Below are 25884 nucleotides of genomic sequence, written 5' to 3' on the forward strand. Positions count from 1 at the left end.
GAAAGTATGTATGGCTTTCCTTTATCGTTGCCTGTCGAGGTGACAGTCTTGTAATAAAAGGGAATAAAAGAGTTGTAAATTTTTTGTGTATCAATATCATCGAGAGACGTTGAATATCACGCAGTAAAAAGTTGTAAGCACGAAAATTATGTTAAACCTTGTCGAGTTTCCTATTCCAATTCTTGTATCCCGACGACTTTTGGGAGTTTCTGTAGTAAAAAGTCTAGCCATGAGACGACCTATCTCTAGTACCTGGGCGGTATTATCGTAGATTTGGTGAGGAGAGATGAAATATTTTCGTATCTCGCCATTGTCGCTGGCAATTTGTCATCTTTCCTCTCGTACTACTGACTGCTGAACCCTTCTTCTTCTTCCTCCTTGGGTTTGGCTGGCCGGATCTGATTTTATTTAACCCTTAACTGCCAAACTATGTACAAAGTGGCTGAAGGGATTGGAGAAAATGGGGAAAGTTTTCCGTCTGCCGGCGCCACCAAGTCTGGGCGTGTGGGATTGGCTGCCATTCCCCCACTTTCACCGCCTCCCGCCCAACCCCAACTCGTTTTGATTTTGATTCGAAAATCTCGGAAATCTTCCCCAAGCTCCAGAAATCTTTTTTTGTCCCTTCAGTCTCTCTCTGACTTTGGGACTGACCACCCAAAAAGTCCGTCTTTAGCTCGGCTCCGTAGTACTAATCCGGCGTCTCAATTTGGTAAATTTCTGTAGGTATATAATCCTGTTAAGCCCGGTAGGGAAATTGAGACGAGTTTTCATAGACTTTTGTAATAAGGAACAAAATGAGGAGAAATATTCCTCAGAGTTCTTCTGACTACTTGATACAATTCTTCCCATTGTGTCGTGATTTACAAATACGAGGGAGGAGGCGGACATGGCCGGGTTATAAGTCCTCTTGGGATATTTGACCGTAAACGGACAGATTTTGCAGTGAACTTTGTCATTTTACTACTGCTTTCGTAATCTTTATCATTTCGGAGTAAAACTTGAAATGCAATTAAAGACAGGTTGGGCATGTCAAAAGAGAAGATTTTAAAATGCGGCTCATTTGTCTCCTCTTTTTCAACGCCCACCACCTTTCCGTTCCGTAAACTCGATCTATTAAACCAGACCGAAACAAAAAGGTCAGAAAACATGACAAAACACAGTTGTTCGTTCGTTCGTCTTCACATCCTCCTCAAATCAAGAAATATTCCATTAAATTCATCTCGGCTTCGTTTACTTACACCAAGAAAGGTACGTTTAGTGGTTTATCTTGTCGTAAATTAAACAGTTTTCTCAATTTTCCCGGAGGCACTTTGAGACTAATGTAGTACATAAATGAATCATTAAGAATGGGAGTCATCATTAATTTAGGAGTGGCCCTGGTACAGTTAGTTACACCGGATGGTTACTAATATGGTCTGTCAAGTTAAGCCATTGCATAATCCGGCTGGATTATGTAGTTCGTCGTCCATTTGATTCTGATTTGATGGGTCTTTCTCCTTACTGGGAAGCCGTCATTATGCAGGCGATGGAGACGATGAGATCGTGTCATTGACTGCATAAGTGTTGTTTTTGATGCTACATGATAAAATTAAGTTTTATCAAAATAATTCCTACGAAAATTTGTGTTTCAAATCTAAATTTACTTTCTCTCTCAAGGAATATCCAATTTGTTATTTGCGATTCTTGAGTAAATTCAGACAAAGCCATTAATCTCTGCGCTGCTGTATAACATTGTTAATTTCACTTTTAATTACTGACTTGATTGGATTTAGAGGCATTGGAGTATGAAATGAGCCCAGTTAAGGGAAAATCTTATCACATCAATGTCAAGTTCAAGACATGGGTGAACTTTAGCCCAGTCCAGTTCCTGTCTAATCATTGTATTAATACTTGCTTCACTTAATTTACATTTACCGTAGAGTAAAACTGGATGATGTGATTTCCAGTGAACCCTACAATGTTAAAAGTGAAAGTCAGGCATGTCATTATGATTAAGCAGTCAGTCACTGTGATTGATTCCTTATTGGGATAAATCATGTATGATGAGTAGCATTTTCTCGGAAATTTTATAATACAAATTGCGTAATCTATCAGTATTATTATACGAATTTAACTACAAAATCACAATAAAAGATGCCATGCTTTGCCATTATGGTTCAGTTTTATTGATGATTCACTTCATTTTTTATCTTCAGATTGCCCTATCCTATCAGCCTTGAAGTTGCCTGAAATTTACCACTGCCATGAGAAGATAACCGACAACGATAAGCTTAAAGATAAGTCACAATCAGGGGAATTCAGAAGAGAAAGCACAAGATATCGTCTTCCATACGACACAGGGGAGTCTAAAGACTGCGCTCAAACCAACAACCAAGCCCCTCACTCAAAATCATAAGAACCCAGCCAAAACAAACACTTTTCTGTTTTCATTCATTTCACATTTAATTTTTAAAGCTAGTTATTTTTTGAACTGTACCAATTTCTGAAAATAATCGCAAATTATTCGCACGAATTTCACCTAATGATTCAATCAATCGACTTGAGTTGAAACGATACAAAAGAGGAGGAGGGAGTGAAGAAGAAGGAGAAGACTTGTAAATAAATCAACTTCTTCGTTCTCTCATTCTTCTCATCTTAATTTCGCCAACTGTCTTATCGACAAACCGGCGACGAAATGGCGCTCTCACTTAAGGTTTTCATTGTGGAAAAGAGTGTAACGAAGACTCTTCAGTTTGATCCGTCCACAACAATTTTTGACGCTTGCAAAATCATCCGAGATAAATGTTCCGAGTTGCCGGATCTTGGTCAACGTAAGTTATTCTTTAATTTAATTTAACTTTATTAGATAAGGAAATATAGTGGATTTGTTTCTGATTCTCATTGTGTTTCTTTACAGCGAAAGACTATGGTCTTTTCCTTCCCGGCGAATCGCTAGGATCTGGTGCGTGGCTAGAACCGTCCAAAACGCTGGACTACTTTCTTCTTAGGTAAGCGTTTATGAATAGTTTTCAAATCAGTTCACAGCTTGACTATTATTTAATCAATTAACTAATGTAACTTATTGTCTCTTTCTATAAAATAAAATAACCTCAGAAATGGAGACATGATCGAGTATAGGAGAAAGATGCGACCACTTAAAGTACGAACGTTGGATGGCACAAATAAAACTATGATGATTGACGACAGCCAAAATGTTGCAAATTTGATGGTCGTGATCTGCACAAAGATGGGTAAGAATTATTTAAACCGATAATTAAAGAATATGTATATTTTCTCAAATAAATACAAAGTTAACCCAATGTTTGACTTAGGTATTACGAATCATGACGAGTACAGTTTAGCTCGAGAACTGCCTGAGGATAATGATCCGCTGAATAAGTCAGATAATTATGGAACACTTACGATGCGAAGAAAGAGGGAGGAGAAGGAACGAGACGCTAAGATGGAACAATTAAGGAAAAAGCTGAAAACTGATGACGAAAGTAAGCGAGAATCACAATATGATCATGTCACAACGTTATAAAATAATTAGTGTTATGATGCTGACTACGATTCTTATTTATTTCAGTGAATTGGATTGATCACGGAAAAACTTTACGAGAACAGGGTGTCGAGGAAGCCGAAGTATTACTACTTCGAAGGAAATTCTTCTTTTCTGATCAAAATATTGATCAACAGTAAGTATCAACAGTAACTCTTTTTTTGGGGGATAACTTGCATATTTAATACGAAGCTGATAAACTGTATTTTCGTGTAGTGATCCGGTGCAACTCAATCTCTTGTACGTTCAAGCCAGGGATGCAATTTTGGATGGTACTCATCCTGTGACGCAAGACAAAGCTTGCGAGTTTGCCGGTGTCCAGTGCCAAATTCAGTTTGGTGATCACAATCCACAGAAGCATCGCGCTGGATTTTTAGAGTAAGCCTTAATGTTTATTGCAAAAGCTGTAACTTGGATGATTATAATATTTAAATACTGTTCCAGGCCGAAAGAATTTCTACCATCTTCATATGTGAAAGTGAAAACCATTGAAAAAAAGATATTTGCTGAACATCGACGACATATGGGTAAGCACAATTTAAATGTAATTTAACATATCGACAACTAATTGGCTCGTACTTTAATTCATATAAAACATTGTTTGATTGTTTGGTTCAGGTCTTTCCGAATTGGATGCCAAAGCCTTATACGCCAAATCAGCAAGAGCACTTGACACTTATGGCGTCACCTTCTTCTTGGTGAAAGAGAAAATGCCAGGCAAGAACAAGTTGGTCCCCAGGCTGTTGGGCGTCACGAAGGACTCTGTTCTTCGTTTGGATGAAAAGACAAAAGAAATTCTAAAGACGTGGCCTTTGACAACTGTCCGCCGTTGGGCCGCATCTCCAAATACTTTCACCCTGGACTTTGGTGACTATTCGGATCAGTACTACAGTGTACAGACAACTGAAGGTAACTATTAATTTAATTGATACACAATTTATGAATACGTTTAACAAAACTTAATTAACCTTATGTGTGTGCTTGTAAAAAGGTGAACAAATCGCTCAACTTATTGCTGGGTACATTGACATCATTCTTAAAAAGGTTTGTTCTATTCGATAAAATTCAATTCGAACCACTTCTAATTAACGTCATTGATTTAATTATATAGAAACAAGCCAAGGATCACTTAGGGATTGAGGGGGATGAGGGGTCAGCTCTATTTGAAGATAATGTGAGCCCAATTCGTGCCACAATTGTTCAACGTCAACCACCAGCAGTGCCAAGGCCTTTGGATACGAGCAGTGTCGCTAAGCCTGCTGTAATTCAAGGTCAGACCATGGTCTTTTTTAAATTTTCTCAAATCTTTGTATTGTGCTGTTTGAGTGTATGACTTTAGGGAATAAATTGTATTCAATAATATTTTTTTGTTTGCTATAAAAATTCAAGCTGGAGCGGACGGCATGAACTCGATCCATACCGGACACCTGCAACCTCCCCATTACAGCACTCTTACTGGCCAAGTCCATGAAACTCACATTTCTGAAACAACGGTAAGTAAAGAACTCTGCCCATATTAGAGCAAATTAATCGATGCATGCTCGCTGGTGAAAGTTGAGTTGAAACTGTATGAACTGTTTACGCATGATGTCAGGTGAATGAGGTAATTGCAATAGGTGGCATTTTAGGTCGTTTCTTATGTCATACGGTTGCACAGAAATGACGTGCAACTCCCAGATAAATTAGAGATACGCACGTTTAAATTTTTCCTTGCATGCAACTTTCTCATAATGTTTAAATCGATATTTCAATTTCCCCTGAGAAATGTATGCATACGACCCACTTACATTTAACTCATTTCTGCAAACGTGTTGGATCTATTCGGATTCAGTCACATTTTCTCTTACAAACTTGCTCATAGCGAAAGAGAACATAAATATTTTTTATTTTAAATATGAGTGACTATTTCTTGAAAGAGTTTAGAAAATTAAGAATACAGGTTGTAAACGTATTTAACTTGAATCGCCCGTACTCATTGTTGTTCATTGTCTATTATTGTGTGTTTTACAGATGCAACAACTCCAAATGGCTGAACCAATGACGGCCCACAAGCGGGGTAAGTCTTGATAAAAATTATAGAAATTATTACCTCATATTAGAATGTACTATCCTCGCATTTAGGCGTGTCACCTCATTTGCATATGAGATGAATTAATTGTTTTTGTTAAAAATTTGCAGCATTGATGAGCGGTCATGATGCGATTGACAAATCAAGAGACATTCTCAATCAGAGATTCGACCTCCCACCCATGGGTGATGATCCGGTTAGTAACTACCGACTTCGCTACACTCGTGTTACGCAATTTTGTTAAGCTATCATCATGAATGACCATTTTGTCTCTTGAACGTGTCTGTAAATGTGTCTTTTAGAAACATTGCTTTATTGCATATAATGTAAATTCAATGTTGAGATCCCAATCGATTGAAATGTTTAGTTTTTTTTGCTTAACACGTCCACTTACAAATATGATTACTGACTTTGAAAAGTAACTTTGATTCATTTGATTCACTACTTGTTGATCTTATTTTAATAATCGCCGATAAACTGGCCAACCAGTCATTAACAGTATTAACAAAGACTGACTTTTTTTTTACCAATCTCTTATACTCTCATTATTATATTAGCAGTGTAATAAATTTGTCACTGAATAATAGAATATTTGGCGTTGAATTTGCATCGTTTTTCTTCATTTCATTTTGTACATTTTGTGTGTTTTCGAATGTGTGCGTCTTCTTCCTTCTTCCTTGTCTGCATTTCTTTTTTGTTTGGCTTTCACTGTTAAATATTATTTTATTGCTTTTTGTCAAATTCTTGTTTTTCATTAATTTTTTTGTGCCAAAGCAGAGCAGAGCTTTCAGAAACATTAAATTTTCAAAGAAACTCTCAACTAAATTTTGTTACTGAGAGTACTTCTGTCTTACTTGTGTAGCACACAAGGAAATGGAAGGAGACCACGATTGATACGAAGAAAGCAAATGTTCAAACACAAATCGCTGCTATGAATGCAGCCACTGCTCATGTTGTAACTCTTACATCCACGGATGAGGTAGACTCTGGGGCGATGGGGGAGGCAGTCAGTGGTAAGTTGACCAATTTCATTAGTAGGTCCAAAAAATTGGAAGAAATAAAATCCACATTTGTTTGATTTACTTTATCACAGCCATCTCCTCTGGATTACCGGAAGTGGCGAAGGATGCTCGGATGTTAGCCGCGTTGATGGGTGACGGAGGAGGTGACAAGTTGATTGATGCTACCAGGAAACTTTGCAATGCATTTTCAGACCTGCTCACAGCAGCCGAACCAGACACCAAAGAGGTACGAAATACATTTTAGATGGGTGTCTATGCTATCATTAAGGCGTCTTCATTAACTTGAGTACTAATTACTGGCGTCAATTTCAGCCACGACAGAGTCTACTAAGCGCTGCTGGACGAGTCGGGGATGCCTCGAGAGCGTTGTTGAATACAATTGGGGAAGGAGACGAGACACAAGATATGCTCCTTGCTCTGGCTAAGGCTGTAGCAAATACATCCGCAGCTTTAGTAGTGAAAGCGAGGAAATGTGCAGAAACCGTAGATGACCCACAACAGAGAGAAGAAATAATTTCATCCGCAGCCCAAACAGCTTTAGCTGCATCAGAGTAAGAGTTCAACTCCACTCGATTCATTTATAATTTGCACCGCGGAGACTTCCAGCTGTTAATCATTCTTAAATGTTTTCAGGTTGGTCGCCTGCGCCAAAGTGGTTGCCCCCACGGTGAGTCTGCTATTCTTTCCTCTGGCAATTATATGAATTTTGTTTTATAACGCCGTCTTGTATTTCGTTTTATAGATTAACAATGAAAAGTGTAGAAGCGAGCTTATGACTGCTACAAGGAAGGTGGCACAAGCAGTGGAAGCTGTTTTGTCCTCGGTTGATAAGTCTACTAAAAACCGGCCATTGAAGGATGATCTCCAAGCGGCTGCGAGGGAAGTTTCCGAGTCACTTAATCGATTAATGGATCATATCAGGTAAGCTAAATTAGAGGAGTAGACTTTTCTTTGTGAAAATATGTATGTTATAGTACAATTTGTACTAAATGTTATTATTCTCTTAGACCACAAGCGCGCGTCTCTGTCCAAGAATCGCGTCAAGAAGAAGCGGTAGACACAATTCTCGTCGCTACTGATAAAATTATCACTTCTCATGACCCCAGTGACATGGTTCGTCAAGCTCGAATACTAGCCCAAGCAACTGCTCAGGTTAGTGAATTATTTTTAGCAAATTGATCAATTTTGTATTCTTATCACTTACGTTCGAAAACTCACTTGAAGTAAATATTCTAGAAAAATACTTCTTCAAATTAATGTTTTGTCTCTTTCCACTTTACAGCTTATTCAAGCAATCAAAGGGGAGGCAGAAAAACAACCGGATTCAGATGTTCAGAAAAAGCTCATCGCAGCAGCGAAAGTATGATTATAGTTAGTCCAATTAGTTTAGAATAATCTTTAAACATAACTATTTTTACTTAGGTGCTGGCTGAGGCAACATCACGTCTGGTAGGTTAATATAAATTAAATTTATGCTTTGCAATGCTAATTACAAAAATTGATTACAATTATTAAACTACGCAGGTCGAAGCGGCTAAGGCATGTGCATCAATGCCAAACGATCCTAAAAATCAAGAACTACTAAAGAAAACCGCACAAGCCTTGAGGGAAGCGACCAATGATGCTGCAGGAGGTGCCGTTCAACGCAAGAACTTGAGAAGACTGGAAACCGCTGCAAAGAATGCTGCATCTGCTGCAGCTCAGACGATCGCTGCCGCACAATCTGCGTCTCCTCATTGCAACAATGCTACAACAAGAGATGCAATGTCTTCTGATTGCCGTGCTGTTGGTAAGGTGGATGTAGACAAGGCTGACGAGAACGAAATTTACATGCATTTATATTATATGCCATTTTGTAGCGGATACAATTCCTCAGTTGGTCAGCGCCGTAAAGTCTTCATTACAATCTGGAGATGAATCATCGCAAAGCAATCTTATCGATGCGACGGACAAATTCGTGAGACCATCAAATTCCTTAGTGTCCACTACCAAGCATGCTGTCACTTTTATCGAAGACTCGTCATCCCAACGACATTTGACTCAATGCTCAAGTAAGTTATAAAAAATTATATAACTTTTCCCTAAATTGTGCAAGCATGTGTACTGATCGAGTTGATCTAAAATTACTACAGCCAAACTTGCCATGGAACTTGTTGAACTCCGAACATCCTTAGACCGCATTAAAGCAGATTCAGGTTTGCTAGGCCCAAGCGAGCCTCGGCGACAACTTGAATCGGCTGCTGAAAAAGTTCAAGAAGTAAAAGCTGAACTTTTGGCTTGTCAGAAGGCAGCATCAAGAAATGAATTAAGGCCACTTCCTGGAGATACAATGCAAAATTCGATCCAACGGTATGCAAATCTACTTACTACTTAAAGCAATTTGATAAACATGCCCAATTAATTCCTAACGATTAACGTACATGTTGCAGATTGACGTCAAGTATTCGCAAAGTTGGAAACTCTACTGATCAACTAGTGAACTCTGTGTCAGCCTCTGATGCCAATGGTTCGTCACAATCAGCCCAAAGTATGTCATCGGGTCTTACAGACCTGGTGTCTGCATCCAGAGGAGTTGCTGCTGCGTCAAACGACTCGAGAATTTTGATAGCAACGGAAGAAGTCCTAGAACGAAGTTGGACGCTGCTTCGAGAAAGCTGTGGCTTAATCAATAGTGATGATTCCGCATATGAGAAGCAAGCTCAGATGAAACCACTGGCCAAAGGTGTTCATGATGCTCTGGATAGAGTCAGTGGATCAATTCCTGGCCAAAGGGAGGTAGATGATGCGATCATGACAATTAACAATGCTAGTCTGATTCTGGATGACGGTGTCTCCCACTTGAGAGGAATTCCTGGAAGTAGGAATTATGGGTGAGCATTACAAATTTTTTGTTTTTGGATTATAATGTGTGAGTTATTTATTTGTATTTGTTTGTATTTATTCAGCCAACTTCAAACCGAACTACAACGTCTTGCAGCCGAAGTTGGAAACTCTGCGCTGGACGTTGTTGGGGCTACCAAAAATCCTGCCAAATTGGGGACAGAATCGAGACATTTTGGTGGAAAAACTACCGAGCTTATAAACGCTGGCTCTCAGCTTGCTGCACTTCATGAGGATATTCAAATACGGGATGAAATCATCATCACGCTTAAAAGTGTGTCAATTACTACTTCCAATCTTCTTGTTCAGGCCAAGGCAGCTTCTGTTAATCCTGATGCTCCTGGTATGAGGAATCAACTTTCATCCGCTGCCAGGTAATGGCAAATTCAATGTATAAACTTGGATGCAAATATATGGACAAACTAAACTTATTGTTATTTTTGGTTTAGGGCTGTTAACGAAAGTCTAAATCAGTTGATTGACGCTTGCTCATCCGCTGCACCGGGTCAAAAAGAATGTGACAATGCTGTCAGGAAAATTCAAGCACTTAGACCACTTTTAGACAATCCTTCAGAGCCAATTAATCGTTCATCTTACTTTGACTGCCAACAAATTGTAGTTGATCAATCAAAACTATTGGGTAAATTGAATTTCTTTCTATCTTTTAAATACATAATAATGCTTCAAAAAGTATACTATTTATACCCGACTTTCGAATGTAGCATGAAATTAAATTAATATAATATAGTAGTATAAGTAGTAGCCTGAATTAGTAAGAGGCTGTACTTGAAGCAAAGCAACTCTTGTCTTTTGGGTATTGAGTTGAGTCGAGTTATTGATTATTTATTTATTTGTGTCTGTTTCTAATTAATGTGAAATGTGTTGTCTCCACAAATTTTAATTTGGTTTCGGTGGCTTGTTGGCTTTATATAGGTGATAGCATGACGGGAATAGCAAATTTTGCCAAAGAAAGTCAGCTGGATCAATTTGGGGGGTCAGTTAATGCCGCTGCTGACGCTATTTGTGGGTGAGTAAACTATAATGTCTTGATTCATAACTTAATCCATCTAAATACATTGTACAGATATTGATTACACATTTTTCATTATTTTTTAGGCTCATTGAAAGTACTGCCCAATCAGCTTATTTACTTGCAGCGTCAGAACCTACGTCCGTTGCCGGAAGGCCTGGAATGGTTGACATGCACACCATAAATCAGTCGTCACAAAGTATCAAGTCTGCCTGTCAATCCCTCTCAAGCCCAAAAGTTACTCAACAACAAGTATTAACGTCTGCAACGACCATTGCGAAGCACACTTCAGCTTTATGCACTTCATGCCGGGTCGCATCTGAACGGACGAACGATTCCACAACAAAGCGACAGTTCGTTCAAATGGCGAAAGACGTTGCGAATGCGACAGCGGGCCTTGTTAAAGAAATTAAAGGTATGCATTAATACACTACCAATTACGGGTTTTAATGTTTACCATTACTAATTTGATTAACTTATAACCAGCTTTGGACACTGACCAGTCCTCGGAGAAGAAAGAAACGTGCAAACGAGCTACCGACTCGCTAATTAGATCAGTCGATACATTGCGTTCATATGCTGGGCAACCTGAATTTGCGGGTGGTAAGAGCATCAACTATTCATTACGATATTTTAAAAAATGGAGTAGAAAATATGTGTCAAGCAAATTTACATAAAACTGTGGTATATTTTTGCAGTTCCTGCAAAAATCAGTGTGAAGGGTCGCGTAATTCAGGAACCAATTGTATCATCTGGCCGAAGTGTTATTGAAGGATCATGTAATATGCTAACAGGTAACCAATACAACATGCCCAACATGCCTAATTTTAAAAAATATAAGGAACCTGTTTGCAAAAAAAAATGTTCTTTCATATTTCTAGCTGCAAAATCGCTAGCCATTAATCCAAAAGATCCTCCAACCTGGCACCAACTTGCCCAACATAGCAAGCAAGTCTCCGATTCAATTAAACGGCTTGTAACTGCTTTAAGGTATATTTTATTATTGACTTTTGAACTTTACTTGCGAAAATTTAATTTAAATGAGTTTTGCTCTTATTTTGTAGAGAGAAAGCACCTGGTCAAAAGGAATGCGAAATTGCGATTCAGAAATTGAACAATGCCCTCCGTGAAGTTAATCAAGCCTCGCTTGCTGCCGTATCACAAAATTTACCACAGAGAAAAGACAACACGTTGCAAGGTTTTGTTCAAAATGCTGAAGGCTTATTGCGAGGTGCTGAAGAACACGTCGAACCACTTCGTATTTCGGGTAGAAGCGAAGCAGAGAATTTAGGCCATCAAGTCTCTTCCCTCACATCAATTATCGACAATTTGATCGGAAATATCGTGGGTACAGCTTCCAACATTATTGAGACAAAAGAGCAAGTCAATTTATTGGAGAGGACGCGGACCGTTCTTGAAAGCTGTGTTCAATATATTTGTGCCGCAAAAGAGTCTGGTGGAAATTCTAAGGGTAAGCAACTTTTTTCAAGACAATTATATTTATTAAGACGTAAAGACCTTGTTTATATTTTTTATTATTTTTTCAGCCATAAATCTTCATCCTGAGCTTGATCTAAGTAGTCAGGTAATTATATATTTTGAAATAACACAGTTAAATTTATATATTTTAGTGATTACTGTCAAATAACTATTTACTTATTGTACATAATAGTGTTTCCAAGAAGGATTAGACGATCTCAAATCATCGTTAGAAAGAATATCCTCTGGGGCTGGTGGACTTTTGGCCTCCATAACAGAATCTATTGCTGCTTCAATGGTGAAACTAGACCAACAAGCTGCCCCAAGTAGTGCAACCGAATCTTTCGTTGACTATCAATCCCGTATGGTTAACTCTGCCAAAGAAATTGCTCGTTTGTCTCAAGACATGGTCACAAAGGCGACTATCGATCCCTCGAAACTGCCACAATTATCTCAAGATCTATCCCATCATTATACACAGGTACATATGGGTATACGTAGAATTTGTAATATATTTGTTATCTGGTCAATGTGTTTCCAACCAAACTTGAATTGTTTGTTATCTGAGTTATTTTATTCCCATAATTAAATCCACTGTTTATTATTTTTGAAGCTGGCAAACGACGCAAGGGGTGCAATTACTACCACGATTTCTCAAGATGTCGGTGTTCGACTTCGAATTGGTGTTCAAGAATTGGGAAGAGCCTGCATTGATTTAGTTCGATGTGGAAATACAGGTTGGAACAATATTCAGGAATTTATTGAAAATTTTTACTACTCACATTTACTTGTCAACTAATTTATTCTATGTTTGCTAGCCCAATTCTCTCATGGCGATACTTTCGCCCAACGTGATTTGTCTGATGCGAATCGTGTTGTTTCTGAGAAAGTGTCTGACATCTTGGTAAGAAATTGATATGAAGCGGTTTTATTATGTTTGAATGTGTGGACGGCCTAACTAATAACGTTTGAAATTAATTTTTATTAGGCTGCACTTCAAGCAGGATCTCGTGGTACTCAGGCCTGCATCAATGCGGCCTCCACCGTTTCTGGAATAATTGGAGATCTAGATACAACCATCATGTTTGCCACAGCTGGAACTTTGCATGCAGAAGGAGAAGAAACGTTTGCAGATCACAGAGAAAATATTCTGAAAACTGCCAAAGCCCTCGTGGAAGACACCAAAACACTTGTAGCAGGTACGATTCCAGTGACATTTAGATATTTGGTTTAAAGTTCTTCACATCTAGGCTCAATTGTATAACTTCGTGTCTCTCGTCTCGTAGGAGCCGCATCCACCCAGGAACAACTGGCGTCCGCTGCCCAAAATGCTGTCGCCACAATTGTCCAACTAGCCGAAGCAGTCAAATTCGGTGCAGCCAGCTTAGGATCCAACAACCCAGAAGCACAGGTGATGTTAATAAATGCAGTTCGGGATGTTGCTGGAGCCCTGTATGATCTTATCCATTCGACTAAGTCTGCTGCTGGCAAAGGGACAAATGATCCTTCCATGTTGGCTTCCAAGGTACATACTACTTTTTAAATTATTTTTATTTCATTAATTAGTATTGTAATTGGAACTTCCATAAACATTACAATATAGGGTTTCCGTACTAAACAGATTACTTTAAAGAACAAACTAATATACTTTATTCTATATATAATTTTAATCTATATATATATATATATATATATATGGTAATTAACATGCCTAGACACTTATTTAGACGATTATTTTTTTGCAAAAATATAATCTCATCACAAATGGAGAATTCTCACCCGATTATAATCAGGAATCGATTACAATCCAATTCTGTTACTTCAATACAATCTACGAATCTATTTTAATTCATGTAGTAGTACGGACTTTGGGATAACATGCTGTAGAGTAGTTATATTATAGCAATTACAATGGGGCAAGTCCATAAATTATGTCACACGAAAATTCCATTCGAACCCTCCCCCCTCCCCCACCCTTCTGATATGTAAGCACAAATACGAATACATAAAACTTTAGATGTGGCATAATTTATAGATATCCCCATAAGAATACATATTGCTAGCCCGACCCAGGGCTTAGTAACGGACGGCTTACCAGTCCGTCCGTCTTGCGATAATTTAAAAATTAAAATTTGACACATTTAACTAAATATGAGTTCGAATCAGACTTGTAGATCAACCCCTGGGTCGGGCTTAATGAAACTGTAAAAATCACTAGAAGTATGTTCAGAAGTCCTGGCTGATTTTCGATTGGATTCCCCTTGACTAGATCCATATATCGTTTTAGGTCAACTACAACAAAAAGTTTAATATGAATTAAAATATAAAACTAAATAATTATAAATATTCGTGTCATCTATTTACCGTGAAATTCATTTTGAACAAGGTTATCTAAAGTCATATCAGGAAATAGTCTTAGCTTGCTCCAGACGTCACTTCCCTTCCTCATGGAATACTTAATCTGACCCAAATAACGTTGCAGAAGAATGTAACATTCTTTAGGGTTAAAGGAGCAAATAGATCCACTTTCTCCCCTTGCAATCCATTTCAACTGTTGTCCAGCTTCTTTACAATCTGCGATCAGTCCATCCACAAAGAAAGCTTCTTCGGCACAAAAGAAGTGACCGGCTTCAAACAGTGACCTATTTTAAAAACATTAAATTTGTTGAGAATTGCAATTCATTTTTAGTGTATTTCGTTTTAACTAAGATTTTATGTTTCATTAGTCGTGTAAGGCATTGCTGCAACAGTCGATGGTAGTTATCGGCCATTCCACCATGACCCGGAACAGCCGATGGTAGTTATCGGCCATTCCACCATGACCCGGAACAGCCGATGGTAGTTATCGGCCATTCCATATATATAGTTAATATCTCAAGTTGCCTTTTCTCTACACGTCTAGTTGATAATATTCATACGGTACATTTGTACATATCTTTCAAAATCCACAATCGCTCTTTGGAAGCCAGCATCCCCAACAAACTTTAATGAACTAAGTGGGCATTAAATATATTAAATATTTAGTTTTCTTACCTGTCCGAACAACCTTTTACTATCGTATCCTTATTATTGCCCCACTGAACTAATCTGTACCACTTAGATTTAGTTGCCTCCAGAGGAGTGAGAACGGTCAAACCAATATAGACGTCAATTATTTCATACGTAGTCCCATCCCTCCAAACGTAGCAGTATACCTTGAATTCTAAAAATACATCAATTAAAAACTGGACCGGCTTTTTTATTTTTTTCAAATCTTACCTTCACTATCAGGAATCCGTTCTTGGTATTTGTATGTCCCATCTTCCTTGTCAAAGGTAAAACAATAGTCATGTTTATGAGGTACTTCAACAACATCGTTCATGCATTTAGGTTTGAACATCTTATATAGTTCAATGCGACATTTTTGGCGAGTAGTTAACTTTAAATAATATTTTTCCGTCGTTTTATTCGTCACATCTCTTATGACTTCGTTTGGTAAATTGCAAGCCAAATATGCGTTGAGATTCCGCTGGGAAGTTGTCAATTTATCAAATTTTTCTTGTTGTCTTGTCGTAGCATCATCAGAATGTCGAGTTTTAATATGGGCTTGCAGATTTTCTTCTTGATTAAATTTTAAATCGCAAAATGTACACGTGTATTTTTTAATTGAATGTATTGTTCTCATGTGTTTTTTCATGTGGTTCCTTGTTCCGAATTTTTTCTCACAGACGGTGCACATAAATTTACCAAATTCGTTTTCATGTACACGTTTCATATGTAAAGTTAAAGCAATTTTTGAACCAAACTCTCGAGGACAATGTTTACAGTTAAAGATAATGGCTTTTCCATTCTTATCCGTCTTAATTGCACACACTTTTTTTTCCAAGTGTCTTTGCAGATCCGCTTTTGTCGTATAGTCATACTCGCAATGAGGACAAATGTACTTATTCGCAATTTTATGTTTATTTTTTATGTGAATGGAGAGACTATTTCTATTAGCATACACTTTGCGGCATATACGACACTTGTATCTATCTGTTTTAATTTCTTGTTTAACACCCCCTATAGCAAACGAAAAATCTTCCATATTTTATTTGAAATATAAAATAGTAAATGCAATAATCAGGTTCTTCTAACGTGAACACTTATTTATTCATTTCAGACTCCCGCGTATGGACCGATGGAAAATTTAAAGGAATCTGCAAAGGTATGTTGCAGACCATTTATCCAATAGCTTCTAATATTTCCTACATGCCGTTAATTTATCTCTCCCGTCAGAAGCGCAACTTGATAGATATGTATTCACTTAATATGTAACAGTACTGCATTCAGTTTTTATTACTCTTGCTGTTTCTTATTACCAACTTGCATATATTGATTCTGGTTGGTTGTTCATCCCTTTAGATTTAGCTGGGGTTGAGTTTGATATTTTTGTTGACAAAAACAAAACACTACCACATTATGACGCAAAGTGTTGCAAACAACCTTTTAAATAGAACAAAAGTGCACTTGACTTTATATGAGCATGGAATGGATTGCTTCTTTTTGAGCGACTCGTGATGTGATGATTCATGCTCAATAAAATGAATCTGGAAATAAAATAATTGATTTCTGCCGAAGGCTGGGGAGGAATATGGGTCTGCGGAGGGCCGGGCTCACTTCGTTGACCAATTCGTTCGAGCCTTAGAAGGCCATTCAGGCATAGAGGACGATGATTGGGTCACTTCGCAAGATGAAGACGATTTGATTCTTCAACTTTGTGCTACGGACTCGGCAACTGATCAGAATTAAATTATCTGTATTAGGAGGAGACATAATTGCTTGTAGATAAAATATTGTTAGCGCATTTTCTCGTCCGCTTTTCCCAATTTTTTAGTCTTTATTTTAATCGAAGAAAAGTTTCCAGCGGAATTGTGGACTTTCGTTTTTGTCTTTCTTAAAATCTAAAATCAATGCATATCACTTTTTCCTATTGATATTTATTTATCAGTCTGTGCGAAAATTTTATTGTTTCATGTTGAGTTTGAGATTTGTGAATAAATTGCTTTCAATGGGTCAATCACATAAATAATTTTACAAACGAGGCGAAGTATGTGGAAGCATTTTATAGGTTTACACAATTCTCTCCATCTTTCAATTTTTGTCACACCAGGTAAGCGATGAAAATTTGAGTTGTTGCACTTTCTTCGTTTCCGTTTTCTGTGTTGGCAATGCTCTGTATGTCAGCTATAGATGTGCAACTGCATATTTTTTAATTTGAGGATGAATGGGAAACTTGTTGGCATTTTAGCGTGTAGTGTATCGTGATTAATCAAATAACTAATGGAAAAGTGGAATGATAGCATAATGAAATGAAATGTCTCGCAGCAGTCAGTGTTTTTTAAAGCAATACATTTTATATCGCTGCACATTATTTGAAAGCTAGAAGCAATTTATTTTCAAGTTTGCATTTTACATTTATGTAGTGTTTCAAGTATTGTAATGAATATTATGTTCATGTTGTGGAGTCCGTGGCGCTGAGTGGCACATGCCTTCCTCCTCTTCAAATAATGATTAAATACTTAATAACCAATATTATATGTATGTATGATACCAGCGCATATAATCTAAACTGTAACATTAAATATAAGTGTATTTTATTGATATATGTGTTGCTGGAGTCAACTAAACAATTTAAAATATCAACTGACCCATATAATTTTTGTCATATTGTCAATTTCTGTATATTTTTGATGGTGAGCAAATTAACTGCATGTATGGATGAGTTAGTGCGGAAGATGGATGGATGAATGTGATATGTGACTATTAATTCAACGGTTATTTGCGCAGATTATGGTGACCAATGTTACGTCGTTGCTGAAGACGGTGAAAGCAGTGGAGGATGAACACACGAGGGGAACGAGAGCATTGGAAGCAACTATCGAAGCGATCGCTCAAGAAGTCAGGGTGAGTATTTTTCAATAGGAAAACAAAGCTGTGGCGATAATTATGAGATTTATATCAGATGGGTATTTTTAGGCATTTGATTCGCCCGATATTCCTAAAGGACGAACAATTGCCCCCGTAAGTTACAATTCTGCATTGTATTGGCATATCATTCTTTCATGTGAGACACCAAGAAGCATAGAGTTTAACTGCGAACAGGCAAAAATCCGCAGTTTTTACTTTCTAATAGTTAAGGGATCATCTTCATATATTTTTCTTCGTCTTTTTCACAAATATTGTCATCAATTCTTAAAAGCACAATGTCTTCAAAAAAGGTAACCACACCTTCTCCTGCAAGTGAAACTGATAAGGTAAGCCGATAAGGATAGGGTATAATACAGAAATTGCATACATATAATAATAATTTTGTGTTCATAGGCTTCGTCGTCTTCCTCGACAAAGAAGGCGAAGTATTCATGGGAGATGATTGTCCAAGAGCCACCGAAAACTGATGACGTCCCACCGCAATATAAAGATCGGACCATTGTTGCGAGGGAAGTAAGAAAGGAATGGAGTGCAATAGGGGAAATCCTGAACACGATAAAAAGAGAGCAACGTGTTTATCATTCAGATGGTGGAGTTGAGAAAATAAGAAAGCAAATCTACGCTCTTGTTCGTCCAGAAGTAAAAGAGGAGGAATTCGACTCTCCTGATTTCGACATATGCACCCCAGAAGGTTATACCAAGAAGGTGGTGGGCTCAGCATTAAGTAAAGAAGAGAAGGACGAGGCGATCAGGAAGATCAAGGCAGCCAAAGGTGGAGTAAAAGTGGATGGGACAAATTTTCATCTCGTTTGGAGAAAAATTGGAGGTTATGAGAGGCTAGTCTTGGATGATGAGACGGATGACAGGGCAGGAGGGAGAGTTGTTTGTATGTTTTATGGTGAGAAATGTGGTTCAATTTTATTTGAGACTTTTCTTAATGTGTGCTTGATTTCAGACTGTTTCAAATACCACGGGACGTCTGGTGTAGCTCCATTTTGCGACGCCCATAGGATCAAGCGTGAATTCGTCATATCGGATTATGAAGATAAAGGAAGCAGAATGCAAACATTTTTTCACGTTTTGACCCAATTTACATACGAAAGTGTGGAGAAAAAGGCTGAACGAGCTACTGCGTCTTTAAATACAAGTGCGAGTAGTGGTGGTACCACTCCCTGGTCCTCCTACATTAAAGAATTCACTGATGCGAAACTACCTCCCCCAACTTGTACTGAAATTAGTAGTCGTAGACGTTACTTTTCAACAGAGAACGAGGCCAACAAAGTTTATGCAAGCAGACAGGTACATAATTTACATGATTATGATTAGCTTATTCAGCTGGTCAATTTTTTTTATCATTTTGTAGTTTGTCACACTTTTGCGGAAATTAGTCCCAGCCACATCAACATTTCGATATTTGAATAAGAATATAGCGTTGCCAAATGGAGCAGAGAAAGAAGTATTAGAAGAGATGAAAAATTGGGGAATGAAGATCAGCATCTCCAAATACTTGGGCCGTGAATTCAGGACCCCCCTCCCATACCCCTTTGGTAAAGAACGAGAAGGAAAACAAGTTGCTGCCTCCATGGTTGTTGATAAGCAGCGTGGAGTTCTCTACGTGGTATCCAATCCGCATATAAATTACTTTGGAAAGACCCTGACTGGTATCAGTCTCCATTTGAAAACCTCTCTGAGCGACACTGTGACAAAATACATGTTAATGGAAGGGTCTGTACCCTGGGAACTTATTCCCTTGTCATCTTGTCCTGTGGATGTTTTAGAGGCCAACGAAGCTCATCTCCACGTTGCCAACTCTTTTGCCGACCTTCTTCGCCTACATCAGCATTTCGTGTCAGACCCTCCCTACACTTCTCCAAAAGGATCCACTCCTTATGATGCATATCCGATCTGTCTTAACAAATTTACTAATGCCAAGTTCTTTGATGAAACTTCTTTAGCAAAAATCAATCAGTTTATGTTAAAGTATTATGGAGTTGAGATCTACGTTGGTCCAATGTATGATTAGTCGGCCTAAAAAAGTTCCAATTAATAAATAATATTACCAAATAATAAAATATTCCCTCACCCAAACGACTGTTGATATATTTCATCTCCATCCACCCAACCTTGTCCCACGAATACTTTCATTCAATTTATTACCAAAATTTAAACTAACTGCACTGAATTTAAACTAACTCTTTTAACTTTTTCCTAACTCACCTCTTTATAGGAAGACCTTATCCGCGTGACAAAGCCTGTTACTCAAGCCACAGCAAAAGCCGTCGCAGCTGGAAGCAGTTGTCGACAAGATGATGTCATTGTTGCAGCCAACATGGGACGTAAAGCAATTTCCGACTTACTAACGACCACCAAGGCTGGCGCCTATGGCGTGGAGGGTGAAATGAGGGAGCGACTCTTAATTGCTGGACGACAGTTGGCCATCAACTACAGGGAATTGTTGCAATTCGTGTTGCACGCTATTAACCATCCTGGTGCAGACGTGAAATCGCAACTAACCAATTGTTCCAGAGAAATTGCTCAAGCAGTTACAGAGTAAGGACTCCATTGGATTTATTTACAGTTTGTACAGTAGAAATAAAATTACTACTTGCTTTAGGTTGGTCGCTGTTGCTCAATTAATGAAAGGTAAGGACTTTTACCATTTTGCCATCAAATTGAATATGGGAAGCTTTGGGGGATTATTATTCATTATTATTCTCATAATTACTTTTGAGTGAGTTCAAGTTTGAGTGATTTCAATTGTGAAATGAGTGATGAGTTTTTTTTACTAATTTATAAGTTCATAATCAAAATATTATGATTTTATATACCAATATTTATATTTTATGCAATTTAGTGAATGGCACTTTCTCCTCACAACACTTTACGCAAAAGACGCACCTAATTAATAGATAAAGCCGATTTTGGGTTTGACTGTTTGTTGATACATATATTTGTTTTGTCCATTTTTTGAAAAGTTGTACGTAACCAGCTCAGCTCAAATCCATTGCTTGGTCACACAATTCGATCCTCGACACGAGTGACGGCAGAAGGTTTGTTGTTTTAACAGTAACCGTTTTGTTAAATTCTCCAATTTTATTAATCGTAGAGTTGAGTAGGCCACAAGTTAATTACTACAATAATTTTGCCTTGTAATTATCAATTGCCTAATCACAATTGCTACTAATAATACTAACTAACCGCTTTTGACAAACTTCATGCACTCTAATGTCATCTAGTTGTACAGTAGTTTAATATGATTAAAAGTAAGTAGTTGCTGTGTTATTCCTAAGTTGTATGGTTGTGGAGTGATATTTTATGGTAATTTGTCCTTTTCTGTACTCTCGTCCCTTCTTTCTCACCTTGTATATTCGGTTAAAATTAAAATGTGCATATGTAATTCCAGGAAGTGAATACGAAGACCCTGATGATCCCACAGTCATTGCTGAGAACGAGCTATTGGGTGCTGCGAATTCTATCGGTGAGAGCCATAAATCGCATTAATTTAAATGTACTTTTGCTAGAGTGTGTTTCATTGTTATTACTATAATTTAGATGCTGCGGCGAAAAAATTGGAGAAATTGCGACCAAGGCGCTCAATCAAGGTGGGTGAAAGCATCCTGTTTCGCTCTATTTTATAGGGTACAGGAGGACCACGCACAACCTGAAGATCTAACGATCTTGCTAGAAGATATGTTTGTATTCTATTGGTTGTAATATGTATCAACCGGAAGTCAAACATATTATTATAGCGAGATTTTGGAGCAACACCGATGCGGGACAGTGGAGGATTACATTTTCCATGATTATGCTATTAGATTAGGCTTTCTAAATATTCGAACTTGTGATGTGCTTCTTGTAATTTGATTTGGACCATAGTACTTGCAATCAGATCGAACGTCCAATCACAAACACACATTTGTCTTAACGCTTAACAATTGCGTTTAAATGGACAAGAAACACATCATGAGTTCGTATAATAACAATAATTTCTTAAATATTGTCTCCTTGTTGCCTACAGGAAGCAGATGAAAGTCTGAACTTTGACGAAATGATCTTGGAAGCGGTTAGTTGTTTTACAAATAAGCTTCCATACGATAAGAAATATTCATGTAATTCATATTCCAATTTTAGGCAAAATCCATTGCGGCCGCTACGAGTGCATTGGTCAAGGCAGCATCTGCAGCACAAGTGAGATAAAAACCATCCAGCGATTCTACGATATTCCCAAACTGTCAATGACTAGTTTTAATATTTTATATTACAGCGTGAACTAGTCGATACCGGAAGAGTTAGCAGAAAGGCTGCAAGTGATTCGGATGATGGACAATGGTCGGAAGGTCTTGTATCTGCAGGTATTGTAACTTTTTCATTTATCCACACTTAAATATCTTATAATTCTATTAAACGTAAGTTTGTTTTTTGCAGCCCAATTAGTAGCAGGTTAGTTTTTATCTGTTTTCTACAACATATTCGTACAATGTATATTACTGTATGTATTTATGATATATGATTTATTGTTTCAGCGGCAACTCATAGGTACGAGTCTGATTATTATTTCAACCGATGGAAAATGGTTGGATAGAGTTCGTCCGAGTCTCATAGAGCCAGACAAATTCCAAATGTAATATGGATATGTATAATTGTCTATTCTTTTATAGTCTTGTGGAAGCTGCAAATTCACTCGTCCAAGGGCATGCAACGGAAGAAAAACTGATTTCTGCTGCCAAACAAGTTGCGTCTTCTACAGCTCAATTATTGGTTGCCTGTAAAGTCAAATCTGCGCCAGATAGTGATGCTACAAGGAGGCTGAATGTAAGTTATTATTATAATATGTGTAAGGAATATCTATTTCCAGCAAAAATAGTATAGTATAATGTATACATGTATTTTATTTTAGGCTGCGGGCCATGCTGTAAAACGAGGTAAGTAGTTGTGCAACGAGGAAAATCTGCCTTTAGTACATTTCGATCTTCTTTCTTCTTTTTAGCCACCGAGAATTTAGTCAAAGCGGGTCAACAAGCCTTGGCACAGGAAGAAGAACGACAATTGGTTCTTAACAAGAAAATGGTTGGTGGGATTGCACAAGAAATTGACGCCAGGTCGGAAGTTCTAAAAATTGAGAGACAGCTCCAAGAAGCACGATCTAAGCTAGCAGCAATTCGAAGAGCCAAGTATCATGAAAAGACTGGAGGAATGTCAGGATACACTGACGAATCGGATGTTGATTTCGAAGGGCCAGAAAATTCTAGGTAATACTTTTTAATAGTAACATCATATCTCAAATTTTATATAATTAGTTAGGATTGCTAATCACATTTTCTTTTTCCCACAGATTGGATTCTTTACTGGAATCTTCTGCCGAACGAATTCAAAGCGCAACGACCTCATTTAATCTTATGCGACAACAGCAGCAACCACAGTCCTCGTTTGGAAGCTACCCAACAACCTCAACACCACTTAAACCAGCAATTTCACCCAAGCCTGGAACTATAGATCGAGATAGGAAATTCAACAATTCATCTCCATCATACAGCACAATTTCCGAAAGTTCGATAGGAGGAGGATATCAGAGTTTTCAGCAGCAACAACAAACCCCTCCACCTCCACCTCGAAACTTTCAACAAGCCGTTTCCATCCATCCTCCATCCACATTTAAGCCACAAAATGGTACTTCTCAACAGCAGTCAACTTTTACTACCAGCCTAAACCAACCACCAACAGAAGATTTATATGCCCGTCCACGCCATCCAGACCAATATTATTCAGTTTCTACTCCTCCTCCAACCACTCCTAAAAGCACATTCATGAAAAAACCATCAGAGTTTTATGCTGACGCACAGCAACCCAAACCGTTGATAGCGCCCACGCCATTTGTACCTCCAAAAGGAGGCACTCAAGTAATGCCTGCAACGTTTGGTAAAACCTTTGGGAAAGAATCGAGTGGAGATTTTAGTGAAGAATTCAGTCATTATGATTCTGGTCCTCTGCAATCCGAGCAAGTATTTGAGACCAGGGGTGCCGATGGAAGTGTGTCGTTGCAAAGAATTTTCAAGCAAGAACAATCATCCTCCTCATCCAGTCGAGTCACAAGCTCGCGTAGAGTTTTTCAACAACAACAAGAGAACAACTCTTCGACATAATTTAAACCTAACAACTTAATTCCTATATTTATTATTTATTAAAGTTCTTGACGGTAGTATTAAGGTTTGGTAAAAAACAAGTAAAGTATTACATTCTATTTATACATGTAGATTATCCCAGTGTCTTCCGGAAAAGTAACAAGTGACCATCGTCCAAACTACATACTTTCAAGCACAAGCAGAGTATTAAATATTATTAACTACTTACCTTTAATTGGGTATGCCTTTTCGAAAGCCTTCGGTGTACAAAAAAAGAAGATTGAATGCTAACTTTTTACTACAGTATGTAAACTACCTACTTATTCTTATGATTTAACTGATTTCCTTCTCTTCCAAGTGATGACAACAAAGGAAAATTAATCTATTCGAATTATAATGCTGTGAGTGAATGTAACAAGCATGTTGACGCATGCAATTCAATTGTATAAACAGTATGTATGTATAACCAGAGACTACTACTTAACATTTCTCTCTGTCAATGACTATTCTATTCTAACCTTTTTCGAAGGGAAGAAGAACAACAACCAAGAATACTTTACGAAATATTTATTAGTGTTAGGAAATACAATAGCCAACTTATAGTATTTAAACCAGTGTCTAGCAGTTCGATATTTGCAAGATGAACACGTATATTAATATGCAGTAAAGTAATGTTCCAATTTATCTACTTATTGTAATTAAACTATACACATAGATATATATATGTATAGTTTAGTTAGGTTATTTTAATTTTGAATCTCCCAACGCACATGGGAAAATTCAATTTGTGCCATAAATATAGCCATATCAGCCTGTCCAGATAACGAAATGACCAAAAATGGATCAAAGTCTAAACACCTTTTAAAAAGCATGACCCTTGCAAACCTAATGTATTTATTTGTTTTTTACAACTGTAATTTTAATTTGTATTTTAGAACCCACATTTTAACTCTGGATGTTGCATGCCTCTAATAGAACGGACTACATAAATTGGCTATATACTAACTAATCATTTTTATATAGATTATTATATATAGATATGAATAATATTAAGAAACTGAACGTTTTATTATTACTGTCTTGTACAAATAACTATAATGAACTATAAAGTTAACTGTATTATTACGATAATATATTTACGATAAGGTGCTTGATTTATAAAGTGCAATTGAAATAATCGGTAACAAGAAACAACCCACAGAACAAACGAGATTACATCGAGATGAAATACTTTTATGCAAAGAAATTAAATGACAAAAAGGAAAACGAAACGTTATAAATATTTACATGCAGTGCTTACTTATACTGAATTGGTATTTAACAATACAATTCAGAAACCAAAACTAACTAACCATGCAGAGTGTAAAATTGTAATGTTGTGCCTAAAAAATGGGGGAGACCACCCATCGATATACTGATTATTAATTATTATTACGAGTATTGTTGAAGAAAGCGATTGTTATAAAAGTATTTAAACTCATTTATTGACAACCATGTAATTAATATTATTTGAAAACTTGAACTGTTGATAAACTGTTAACCAATCCCGGCCATAATGCAGAGTAACGTAAAATGTATACCTTTATTTAATTTTACTAGATTTTAGTTTTAATTACTTAGTGAATGAAACGATGATAAAATTTAGTAAACTTAAGTTATTAATTTATTTGAGCAAATTATAAAAATATACAAAGAGATTTGACTTTAAATAAAGATTGCTTTATTAAACGGATTTACACATGAATGATTTTTTGTGATTTACAAGGTGAAAGCAGTGCGTTCTGTCTGCGTCATCT

At 37.3% G+C, this 25884-nt stretch overlaps 2 protein-coding genes across 7 annotated transcripts in view; one reads left to right on the forward strand and one right to left on the reverse strand.

Moving 5' to 3' along the window:
- Positions 1 to 25818, forward strand: part of LOC110848827 (talin-1) — a 43165-nt gene extending 17347 nt beyond the window's left edge. For 2 of the 5 annotated variants that reach the window (XM_022096153.2, XM_035851029.1), the window contains exons 3-58: positions 2196 to 2810; positions 2897 to 2987; positions 3094 to 3230; positions 3312 to 3482; positions 3569 to 3677; positions 3758 to 3919; positions 3986 to 4068; positions 4160 to 4450; positions 4533 to 4585; positions 4653 to 4812; positions 4931 to 5034; positions 5552 to 5597; positions 5720 to 5805; positions 6472 to 6622; positions 6703 to 6857; positions 6944 to 7182; positions 7265 to 7298; positions 7374 to 7552; positions 7639 to 7783; positions 7914 to 7991; positions 8054 to 8080; positions 8156 to 8420; positions 8491 to 8682; positions 8764 to 8980; positions 9061 to 9501; positions 9577 to 9885; positions 9961 to 10151; positions 10445 to 10538; positions 10628 to 10956; positions 11028 to 11144; positions 11240 to 11335; positions 11423 to 11531; positions 11606 to 12012; positions 12089 to 12126; positions 12214 to 12501; positions 12634 to 12757; positions 12839 to 12924; positions 13009 to 13219; positions 13307 to 13545; positions 16162 to 16206; positions 17829 to 17945; positions 18018 to 18062; positions 20197 to 20519; positions 20584 to 20612; positions 20945 to 21019; positions 21373 to 21447; positions 21522 to 21571; positions 21988 to 22032; positions 22101 to 22157; positions 22234 to 22321; positions 22395 to 22409; positions 22493 to 22505; positions 22628 to 22781; positions 22867 to 22891; positions 22957 to 23218; positions 23302 to 25818. In XM_022096153.2, coding sequence (XP_021951845.1) covers positions 2675 to 2810; positions 2897 to 2987; positions 3094 to 3230; positions 3312 to 3482; positions 3569 to 3677; positions 3758 to 3919; positions 3986 to 4068; positions 4160 to 4450; positions 4533 to 4585; positions 4653 to 4812; positions 4931 to 5034; positions 5552 to 5597; positions 5720 to 5805; positions 6472 to 6622; positions 6703 to 6857; positions 6944 to 7182; positions 7265 to 7298; positions 7374 to 7552; positions 7639 to 7783; positions 7914 to 7991; positions 8054 to 8080; positions 8156 to 8420; positions 8491 to 8682; positions 8764 to 8980; positions 9061 to 9501; positions 9577 to 9885; positions 9961 to 10151; positions 10445 to 10538; positions 10628 to 10956; positions 11028 to 11144; positions 11240 to 11335; positions 11423 to 11531; positions 11606 to 12012; positions 12089 to 12126; positions 12214 to 12501; positions 12634 to 12757; positions 12839 to 12924; positions 13009 to 13219; positions 13307 to 13545; positions 16162 to 16206; positions 17829 to 17945; positions 18018 to 18062; positions 20197 to 20519; positions 20584 to 20612; positions 20945 to 21019; positions 21373 to 21447; positions 21522 to 21571; positions 21988 to 22032; positions 22101 to 22157; positions 22234 to 22321; positions 22395 to 22409; positions 22493 to 22505; positions 22628 to 22781; positions 22867 to 22891; positions 22957 to 23218; positions 23302 to 24109 — 8616 coding nt within the window. In that variant the 5' untranslated portion in view covers positions 2196 to 2674 and the 3' untranslated portion in view covers positions 24110 to 25818. Of the gene's footprint in view, positions 1 to 652; positions 1249 to 2195; positions 2811 to 2896; positions 2988 to 3093; positions 3231 to 3311; positions 3483 to 3568; positions 3678 to 3757; positions 3920 to 3985; positions 4069 to 4159; positions 4451 to 4532; positions 4586 to 4652; positions 4813 to 4930; positions 5035 to 5551; positions 5598 to 5719; positions 5806 to 6471; positions 6623 to 6702; positions 6858 to 6943; positions 7183 to 7264; positions 7299 to 7373; positions 7553 to 7638; positions 7784 to 7913; positions 7992 to 8053; positions 8081 to 8155; positions 8421 to 8490; positions 8683 to 8763; positions 8981 to 9060; positions 9502 to 9576; positions 9886 to 9960; positions 10152 to 10444; positions 10539 to 10627; positions 10957 to 11027; positions 11145 to 11239; positions 11336 to 11422; positions 11532 to 11605; positions 12013 to 12088; positions 12127 to 12213; positions 12502 to 12633; positions 12758 to 12838; positions 12925 to 13008; positions 13220 to 13306; positions 13546 to 16161; positions 16207 to 17828; positions 17946 to 18017; positions 18063 to 18259; positions 18296 to 18362; positions 18868 to 18924; positions 19269 to 19332; positions 20058 to 20196; positions 20520 to 20583; positions 20613 to 20944; positions 21020 to 21372; positions 21448 to 21521; positions 21572 to 21987; positions 22033 to 22100; positions 22158 to 22233; positions 22322 to 22394; positions 22410 to 22492; positions 22506 to 22627; positions 22782 to 22866; positions 22892 to 22956; positions 23219 to 23301 lie in introns of those variants that run through there. The other 3 variants (XM_022096154.2, XM_022096155.2, XM_035851030.1) reach the window with 3 other exon arrangements.
- Positions 13701 to 16225, reverse strand: LOC110848829 (zinc finger protein 433). Of its 2 annotated transcripts, XM_035851031.1 has the most exons (5): positions 15279 to 16225; positions 15054 to 15222; positions 14385 to 14662; positions 14236 to 14312; positions 13701 to 13901 (listed from the first exon to the last, which is right to left on the reverse strand). In XM_035851031.1, exons 1-5 carry the CDS (start codon positions 16084 to 16086, stop codon positions 13860 to 13862), a joined length of 1374 nt encoding a protein of 457 aa, XP_035706924.1. In that variant the 5' UTR covers positions 16087 to 16225; the 3' UTR covers positions 13701 to 13859. The 2 variants fall into 2 exon arrangements, with proteins under 2 accessions (XP_035706924.1, XP_021951850.2); XM_022096158.2 differs by having other exon boundaries at positions 13701 to 14312; positions 15279 to 16224.
- Positions 25819 to 25884: the final 66 nt, after the last annotated feature.

This window comes from Folsomia candida, unplaced genomic scaffold (assembly GCF_002217175.1).
Source record: "Folsomia candida strain VU population unplaced genomic scaffold, ASM221717v1 Fcan01_Sc004, whole genome shotgun sequence".
Lineage (NCBI taxonomy): Eukaryota > Metazoa > Arthropoda > Collembola > Entomobryomorpha > Isotomidae > Folsomia > Folsomia candida.

Excerpts from the sequence above, each read along its gene's own strand:
- LOC110848829 (XM_022096158.2), bottom strand. The coding sequence starts at position 16,086 with ATGGAAGATTTTTCGTTTGCTATAGGGGGTGTTAAACAAGAAATTAAA. Across the intron at positions 15,223-15,278 it reads ACGGATTCCTGATAGTGAAG|AATTCAAGGTATACTGCTAC; the intron begins GTAAGATTTGAA and ends ATGTATTTTTAG. Across the intron at positions 14,313-14,384 it reads TGTTCAAAATGAATTTCACG|TTGACCTAAAACGATATATG; the intron begins GTAAATAGATGA and ends TTTTTGTTGTAG.